At 44.0% G+C, this 9,780-nt stretch overlaps 1 protein-coding gene across 1 annotated transcript in view; it reads right to left on the bottom strand.

Annotated features, from left to right (window-relative positions):
* Positions 1 to 670: 670 nt before the first annotated feature.
* ptprn2 (protein tyrosine phosphatase receptor type N2) overlaps positions 671 to 9,780 on the bottom strand; it is a 183,420-nt gene continuing 174,310 nt past the window's right edge. The window contains exons 19-22 of the mRNA XM_015954635.3: positions 5,765 to 5,818; positions 4,948 to 5,012; positions 3,386 to 3,459; positions 671 to 876 (exon numbers count right to left, since the gene is read on the bottom strand). Of these exons, the coding sequence (XP_015810121.3) occupies positions 805 to 876; positions 3,386 to 3,459; positions 4,948 to 5,012; positions 5,765 to 5,818 (265 nt within the window). The 3' untranslated portion in view covers positions 671 to 804. The remainder of the gene's footprint in view (positions 877 to 3,385; positions 3,460 to 4,947; positions 5,013 to 5,764; positions 5,819 to 9,780) is intronic.

Here is a 9,780-nt window from a genome sequence, read left to right as displayed (position 1 = left end):
ACATCCCGGAGTTAATCTGATTTTTTTTTAATATTCAAAGAACACTTTTTAACGTAGGTTTTGTAGGATAACTGTTTTTTAGGTTACTTTAAATTTTAAGTCAAAAAGCATAAAAGAAAAAGACTAATTATTATATATTCTGGTTCATAAAAGAATAAATGGAATTTTTATGTGACAATTTATTATATCTTCATTTGTTTCCTTTTAGGGATAAATAAATACCTTGGTTCAGTTATCAGGATGATAATTTTAGTTTTCTAGTGACAAACAAAAAAGTGAATATAAAACACACTCAAATATACAATTTAGCCACAATTTAGAACAAAAACAAAGTAAAGATTGTCAACAGGAACAATCTTTACAAAATTCAGAAGCATCTGACAAAAACTAGTTGGTGCATTTAATAATCAACAAACTACCACAACCTTTGAGGATCTGTAATCACTGTTTAACATCTTTAAAAAAAGATTTCACACACAAAACCACTAGTTGAGACCATAACTTGTTAGTTTTGTATCAGTTCAACAGGTAACGGCTCATTTTGTGACATAAATCCGAACTCATAAACGTCTCAAAGAGAACGTTCAGGAACAGCATCATTGTATAGAGACCCAACAGTAGGATTGTTAACATTTTTTTTTGTTTTTTGGACATACTAACACCAGATCAACATTCACACTCTGAAACGAGCGAATACAGATCCAGGAGGGACACCCGGCACCACATTCAGGGATTATGGATGAAGGGCACTGTTGAGCTGGTGCTCGTTAAGCAGGAGGAAGAAGAAGATCAGGTGTGGCGTCTTTACTGAGGAAGCGCTTTGAGGATGGCGTTCACCTCCTCTGCCACGGCTGTCAGAGCAAACTCAAACTGCTCCTGGGGAGGAGGAGGGGAGGGGGAGGAAGGGATGCAGAGAAAGACAAAGTGTTAGTGTGTGTCCAGGTGCGCTGAATGCCATTTCAGAGTGATAGGCAGCAGCCGCCACCTCCTCCTCCTCCTCTTCCTCCCTATCTCCCAACCCCGCCTGAACCTGGCCACAGACTGGAGCCGAATCATTCTCTGAGCTTTCAACCTGAAGCGCACGCACCACCGCTGCTGCCATCGATCCAGCCAGGTGTGCCTCAAAATGGAGCTTCTGAGTCAAACCGTCTCTTTTTTTTTAGTGTGTTTGATTGTGAAACCAGCTCATAGTTTTCCCAGAGGAGCTGATTGATGTCTGCCCTGCGGACCCGGTGCTTTTATATTCCTCTCCTCTCCCCAGGCTGCAGGCCACAGGGTCCTCTTACAGAGACAGAGCAGGTAGGAGTTTGGAGGGAGCTGTCTTCAGATGTGTCAACATTCAGCCAGCCACGGTTTGGCCCGAGGACAGGCTAAATCAATACAGAGGAGTCACTGGCTTCACGATGCAACAGCAGATTATGGAGTTCCTATTTCTATGTCTTCTGAAGCTGTGATGGGCTAAAAAATAAATGCACGTTTTTATCTCCAACCCCAGATTTAGGTGATAATCTGTCCTCAGTTCGAGCTAAAAGGAGCTGTTCACATTTAAACCACCGGGGGGAGATCAATCTCTGCTCGACAGATCAGAAAAGGATGTTAGTCAGGAAGAAAAAACGCTCACACGTGATGTAATTACCACTTATTCATGTCTGTAAAAAGGCACCAACCAGAATTTAATGTTTATTGTACAAAAATAAAATGGAAACATCGTTAAAATGAGGAAAAAATGTTGTCCAATCTGTGACAGTTAACTCTTCATTTCATCCCTCATTACTATCTAATTTCTGAGTGGAGCCTGCATGAATCCACAAAGTGGAATCAACGGTATTCCAGAGTTGTTTCACTTAGACGAGTCAGAGAAGAAAAAAGGGAGTACTTGAAAAGCTTTTCTCTGCTGAACCGAACCACGGCTGTGAAAGTGGCTTTAATGAACCATCAAGAAGTCTGTTAGCAAGCAGCGCCCATAAATATGATCACCCTCTGCAGCACAGGGCTCGCCTTTATTATTTTTATTATTGTCATTTCAAATTGAAAGTGAGGAACTGGAGGAACGTAGCTTTTATTTGCATCGAGAACAAGAGGGAAGCAGTGGTACGTGTCCTCTGGAATGATGGGAAGTGACAGTAAAGCTGCTGAAACTAAAGATACTCTAAAGGAAATATTTACAAGTACATAAAAGCTAATTGATTTAATTAGCTGAACTGTTTTATCTTTGCAACTTTAAAGAGTTTCTCAGCTTTTTTTTAATGTGTTTGAGTAAAAATTGTAAATAGGCACCATCTTACTTGCTTCCTGAACAACTCTGTAAGGAGAAATAAAGATTCGCCATGACTGATGGGCTAACAGCTAGTCAAAGCTCTGCTAAGATCAAAGTGTTTTGCTGCCCTCTTAAAAAACGGCACTCTCCAAACTTTCACAGCATTTTTAGCAACATTATATAAATTAATCATTAACCAAGTGTAAATATCACCAGCAGTGACAAATATAGCACTTCAGTTGCACTCAGCGGTCAAGCCTGGCAGGAAATTTGTTATCTTTCAGCAAAAATTGAAGAACTGATAAATAAAAAATACTGGCTGTTTTACAAGGAACATATTAAAGTCATTTTTTTTCCTTACATTATAATAATTTTTTGGTTGATCTAAAAAAATATTCATGAAATTTTATGCACGAAATCCCTCTAAGCGATTTCAGCAGCTCTATGCATGACAGTTTCAGTACCTTCCAAAATGAGCCGTCACTGTCACTTTAAGAAAACGAGCTGGCCACGCCCACCCCACCGCTTACCCCCCACGTCTATAAGCTGAGAAGCGCCAAAACCTGGGAGGGGCTTCAGTAGAGCTGCTCCTCCTCCAGTAGCATCTCCTTCTTGCAGTGAGAGGTGATTTTATGCTAATTTCCCTTTTTGTGACATCTCAAACTGGGCCATTTTAAAACGACTAGTTTCAGGCACACGATTCCTGAAACCAAACACTGATAGACAATGAATAGATGGATTTTTTTTTCTATTTCGAGTATTTATAGAGGTGGCAGCACAAAATGATGCAAAAGGTGAGTTTTTGCATAACATATTAATTTTATCAGAGTAGCAATCCACGTTGAGATTGGTTGTGTTTGAACTAGCTTTAAGCTCTTTAATTCTCCCAGCTGAGGCCATTCAGGAAGCTATCTCCACAGCATGTAAGACGTTATAAATATTATAGAAAAAACTAAAATCAAAATGATTCTCCACAAAAAAAAACTTTAGTTTATCGAGAATTCAATAAGAAAACATTAGAGCCTACTTCCTTCCAAGCTCCACTGATCCTGCACTCGTGAAGCAAACAATCATCTCTCTGAACGATCCCTCCCCCCACTCTCCTGACTCAAAGCTGAGGGACCTTACCTTTGTCTGGACCATGCCAGCTCTCTGGTCTCTCAAGTGCTCCAAGGTAGCGGCAATATCAATCTCTTTAGCACCTGCAACAGAGCCAGAATTGGACTGAGTTCAAAGCAGCGGAGTAATCCAGCTCACATCTGTCAATCTCTCTTTACACCGCACTCCCTCCGGAACAACACGCCGATTGAAAATTATTACATTCATCCCTCGAAAGACTTGGACGGGGGCCACTGGCTGACTGATTCTTGATAAAATATGCAAAAATATTTGTTTTGTGGGAAGGGTGTCTGGGAATTGCATTCAAAAGCGTTCTCTGTGAGAATCACGTTCAAAAACCGGTTAGAAAGACGTCCGCAACCAGAGAGGGGTGCGCATAATCGTGCACAGATCTGAGAATCACCAATTAAAGTGATTTGCAGCAGCTCCGCTGCTCTCATTTTGATGATTAACCCGTGCAACAGTTGCTTCAACTGTAATCAGCTGCCTTTGAGCCTGGGATGCAAATCTGGAGAATCTCCTGCTACTCCAGATCCACGGGTTGCACGGCAGCCTGTGCTTGTTTGGAAATAAGACAGAGAAATGCAGAGAGTGCCCCTAAAGTCTTAAGATGAGTCTGAAAGTGAGGCAGCGGGAGGGTGAATGCATGTGGGTGATTTCACGCAGATGCACTAGAAGGTACTCCAGCTCTCCAACGAGACTTTCATGTCTAAGATGAGCTGGAATGCAACGTTAAGCTCAGAAGAGGCTCTCTGACCAACGGAGAGAGCTAGCTCATGTACCTTTCATGCATTTGATTCCAGCTGCAGGAAACAAAAGATTAAAAAGGAAGCAGATGAGCAGCTTTCATCGCAGCATTCGTCACCCGACGGGTCAGCTTGACCACAAACAGGACATGCAGCTCGCTCTAACACACAGAGAGGGAGGGGTAAAGGGCAGAGGTCAAAGGGCACAGCTCTGGAGCTGGTTATTTCTCACGCTTCCACTCTGTTTTATCAGAGCAGAGACTCATCCATTTTTTAAATTCTCTACATACGTATGCATCCTGTGAGCTGTTCTTGTGCAGAGCAGCTTGCAGACATTAAAGTAGAAACACACCTTGGAGAGTTTGGCATGACAATGTTCAGTTAGTTGAATATTGGTGCAGAACTCAAAATCAATGTAAAAATCACATAAGCACAACATTTCCACTAAGTATTAAATATTGATTTTGAACCACTGGAGCAAATAGCAAATGTTTTAATGTGTTTTCTCTTTAAACATTTCATTTCCATGCATGTGCTATCTAAATGCATGCGGCAGCTGCTGATGCAGGTCAATACGGTGTGAAGGTTGCTTAAATAGATAATTATTTATGTGGGTGGAGGTTTTCTTTTTCATTTCCCTTCCCCGTGTTTCCTCTTTGTTCTCCCAGCAGCTCCCTCCACCGTCTGCCTCTCCAGGCCTCAGAGAAGTCACCCTCTAATGCATCCCAAGACCCTCGGCGGAAAAAAAGAGAGAGGCTTTCCCGTTGCTGGGGCAACACTTCACACAGAGACGGAGTGAAAGGGGGGAAAGCCATTGATCGTTACCTTTAGCCATCCTATTGAGGACCATGTCAATCAGAATGTAGGTCCCGGTTCTGCCAGCTCCGTCGCTGCAGAGAGTCAGAGACAAACACGCATCGTTAAGGTGGTGGCGTGAGCTTTTATCTTCATAACTGAACAAACTGCTCATTTAAATTCGGCCTCTGCTGGGGAGACGCCATGCTAATCATTTGCATAAAACATGATATTTTATGAAATAATGAAAGAAAAACAGCTACAATCAATACATTTGGAGGTGAATATTTCCAATAAATGTGATTACATTAAACCTTTGCACACACAAGCATGTGTGGTCTTGAGAGCGGCTGTTGAAGGAGGGGAACTGTTTCTGAGGCACGGCGGGGACAAAAGCTTTTAAATGCATGCACCTCAGGAGCAGAGGAGAGGTTGAGAGGCCAGAGGCGGTTTGAGAACCACTTTTGGAGAGCCTTGCTTTTCCATTACTCCAGAGATAGCCCCGTGAAAAGCTTCCCTTTGTGCCCGCCGGCCATTCAGCGGCTCTGCATGTTAACTGCAAACAAGGCGTGGACATCTCTCTAATAAAGGCAGGGCCAAGAATGCAGGAGAGCTGCCCGAGTGCCACAGCTTCATTAATCCATTTCTACGTACGCCTACGCTCCTCAGAGGGAGAGCGGGCTGATGGGACTGCTACCTGGTGTTTAGGACCAACCAATCAGGAGCTAACTGACTCATCCAAATGGGAGGGTCTAATTAGAGCAGACAGCAGTTTCAACAAAAAATAAATAAACAAACAAACAAACAAGCAAACAAATAAATGGACAAATAGTTCGGTTATACTTGCCTGCAGTGAACAATTATTGGGCAAGATCGACCCCGGTAGCACTTGTTAACCTTTCTGCAACAAAACAGAGAGAAAAGCTGCCGTTACGTCACAGAACGCTGTGGTGCAAGGCTTCAGAATGAGGACAGGAGTGGCTGAATGAGAACAGTGACTTCTGCTCCGCGGACTCTGGGTGAAACTACTGATGATCAAAGCAACGGACATGAGAGAGGCTCCCTCTTGTCACTCAGCCATGTCACTTCCAGCACAGACAGAAAAGGAGAAGGGAAGAGAAACCCGTAAATAAACCCGGCGTCATTTCGGCGACGGTCGGATCTCAGTGACGTGTGATGGACGTGGTGCTGGTGGTGAGATGTTGTGATTGCAGACTGCCGACGCATTAACCCCGGCCAATTATGAATGTTTTACACCACGGGTGCGGTGAAGGCCAACGAGCCTTTTCACACCCTACTGTTGCCATGGATACTGACTCCACTAAGAGCTTCCTTCAGCTCCTTTCTATTTCCCTGCATTTTTCACCCTTTGTTAAAAAAGCAAACATTTTCATTATTCTGACACTTTGTCTTCTTTTACATTGATCATTTTATATATATAGCAGTTTTTTTAATTGCATTTTTATTTAAAGATGATATTAAAAAGCTTTTTAAAATACATCCAAATGTTAAAGAAGAAAACAATATAGATATTTATATAATTTTAAATTATTTAGGAGTGCCCATGCATTTAACTGAATAAATTAAGTTATTACTTTCCTGTTTGCAAATCTTTTTTACAGTGCAGCTTTGGAAAATATAAAAAATAAACGTGAATTATGCATCAAGATGTATTATTCATTCAAGGATTGAATGGGGTTTCAGTAGCAGTGCGCCATCTTTTCTAGAGAAATTTAGTCAAAAATGTTGAGAAATTTCTATGTAAACAGAACCGGGACTTCACCAAAACAGGTAAGAAAGCCTGGGGCTGTGTTGGCTGACAATACCTCTGCAATATCGCGTGGACATCGGGGGCAGTCCCACTGGACTGGCCTTATTTAAAAAGGGGGACCGCAGGGTGTGTTCCAACTACAGGGGGATCACACTCCTGAGCCTTCCTGGTAAAGTCTATTCAGGGGTTCTGGAGAGGAGGGTCCGTCAAATTGTTGAACCTCAGATTCAGGAGGAGCAATGTGGTTTTCGTCCTGGCCGTGGAACACTGGACCAGCTCTATACCCTTAGGGGGATCCTGGAGGGTGTGCGGGAATTTGCCCAACCAGTCTACATGTGTTTTGTGGATTTGGGGAAGGCGTTTGACCGCATCCCTCGGGGGGCCCTGTGGGGGCCCTGTGTGTGTGTGTGTGTGTGTGTGTGTGTGTGTGTGTGTGTGTGTGTGTGTGTGTGTGTGTGTGTGTGTGTGTGTGGGGTACTCCGGGAGTGTAGGGTACCAGGCCCTCTGATACGGGCTGTTAGGTCCCTGTATGACCGGTGTCAGAGCTTGGTCCGCATTGCCGGCAGTAAGTCGGGCTCGTTCCCAGTGAGAGTTGGGACTCCACCAAGGCTGCCCTTTGTCACAGATTCTGTTCATAACCTTTATGGACAGGATTTCTAGGCGCAGCCAAGGTGTAGAGGGCATTCGTTTTGGTGGCCTGAGGATCAGGTCTCTGCTTTTTGCAGATGATGTGGTCCTGTTGGCTTCATCAGAACGTGATCTTCAGCTTTCACTGGAGCGGTTCGCAGCCGAGTGTGAAGCAGCTGGGATGAGAATCAGCTCCTCTAAATCTGAGACCATGGCCTTGAGTCGGAAAAGGGTAGAATACCTTCTCCGGGTCAGGGATGAGGTCCTGCCCCAAGTGGAGGAGTTTAAGTATCTCGGGGTCTTGTTCTCGAGTGAGGGAAAACTGGAGCGTGAGATCGATAGGCGGATTGGTGCTGCATCTGCAGTGATGCGGGCGTTGTACCGGTCTGCCGTGGTGAAGAGAGAGCTGAGTGAGAAGGCGAAGCCCTCGATTTACCGGTTGATCTACGTTCCTACCCTCACCTATGGTCATGAGCTTTGGGTAGTGACCGAAAAAATGAGATCACGGATACAAGCGGCCGAAATAAGTTTTCTCTGAAGAGTGGCTGGGCTCTCCCTTAGAGATAGGGTGAGAAGCTTGGTCATTTGGGAGGGGCTCAGAGTAGACCCGCTGCTCTTCCACATTGAGAGGAGCCAGTTGAGGTGGCTCCTGGACGCCTCCCTTGTGAGGTTTTCCGGGTATGTCCAATCGGGAAGAAACCTAAAGGTAGACCCAGGACACGGTGGAGGGACTATGTCTCTCACCTGGCCAGGGAACGCCTTGGGATTCCCCCGGAGGAGCTGGCACAAGTGGCTGGGGAGAGGGAAGTCTGGGCCTCTCGCCTTGGGCTACTGCCCCTGCGACCAGACTCCGGATAAGCGGATGAAAATGGATGGATGGATGGATGGAGGTAAGAAAGCCCCGCCCCCTTTGGAGATCTACAGCTCAGGTCGACGTCACAATATTCAGAGTTTAAATAAACCACAGAAAAATCTGTGGTTTCTGTTTTTATGCAGTCAAAATAACATTTTTACGATTTTTGGAGATGACAGTTGATGATGCCGCGTTAACATCTTCGGTCCACACACAAATCACACATCAAAACGTAGGATTTTTTCTCCTCTTTCACTCGCCATGGGTCTCACTGTTGTAGGACTTGAGGTTTTCTCTCAAATACCCTGAGAACAAAGAGAGCCCGCTCACTCAAACTTCCACGTCTGTTCTAGCACAAAAGATTCTGCCAAAACTGGATGTGAAGGTTCTTTTTAACTTGTCATATCTCTTACACAAAACACAGCAGAGACATGAAAATTCACACGTGTGACCATCAGAGGTTTCTTCTTCCCACAGTTTAAGAAATTTTTTTAAAACACAACATTTAGTTTTCATAAAGCAACAGTTTAACAGTCTGCTTTCCTGTCTGCCTCTTAACCTGCTAACCCAGAGTCAAGTTTGTGGTTACTATGGCAACTCTAATGAGCCACTGTTAAGCGTATCAACATTTCTTTTTATTTCTTCTTCTTACACAGTTTATATTACAAAATGTACACATTTTGTCCAAGTTTAGATCATTTATTTAACTTTTAAGTTAGAATTTCTGGTTTTTATGACTCTGGTTCAAATTTCATTGGCTGCAATGTAAATTCTTACACTTTTATTGATGATTTTCATTAAAAATGAGTAAAGTCAAAGCCCGGTCTCCATCAGACAATGTACAGAAAGGGTTCCCATGCAAGTCAGAGGAAGGAGCAGAGAAGACGAGAGGGAAAGAAACAGTGTGTGTGAGAGAGAGAGAGAGAGAGAGAGAGAGAGAGAGTGAGAGAGAGAGAGAGAGAGAGAGAGAGAGAGAGAGAGAGAGGGAGAGAGAGAGAGAGAGAGATGGTGTGTGCCCAGGCCTGGCTGAGGAGACACAGTTTCCAATGATCACTTTTGTGACTATGCAACTGGGCTCATATTACTAGCTGCAACATCACAAAAATGACACTGGCAACCGCAAAATACCAACTTGGCCAAAACCACAAACCTGTTAGAGAGCACCTTGAGCATCTGAGACCTTCAGAGACCAAATAACCTTAACAAGTAGCTGCAACAAAACCCACACACACAGCCAGGATAAATGAATACGTGAGTGAGCTACACTCAGCTTGGCTTAAAAAAAAAAACACCAGAGTAAAAATCTCTCATCTGCATTAGAAACCACCTATTCTCATTTGGAGGGCTTCTCCTTTCCCCTCCTGGGTTATCTCAGAGGAGAACGGCTGCTTCTCTGCCAGAACACATCACACGAAGAACAGAGTGAGGTTATTCAGTCACTACCCCCCCCCCCCCCCCATCCCTTCCTCTCGTTTCAGTGTTTTTTGGTGAGACAGCTCTCATTTAATTGGCTCTTTGAATTAGGTGTTTTATTATTTATTTTGTTTCTTTCCGAGCCAAGCCAGGGCAGTGCGGGGCTGTTAATTTGCTGCATCACATGTACTGGGGGTGG

Source organism: Nothobranchius furzeri, chromosome 7, assembly GCF_043380555.1.
Source record: "Nothobranchius furzeri strain GRZ-AD chromosome 7, NfurGRZ-RIMD1, whole genome shotgun sequence".
Classification (NCBI taxonomy): Eukaryota; Metazoa; Chordata; class Actinopteri; order Cyprinodontiformes; family Nothobranchiidae; genus Nothobranchius; species Nothobranchius furzeri.
The sequence above is the reverse complement of the archived record's forward strand: the minus strand, read 5'-3'. Positions and strand labels throughout refer to the sequence as shown.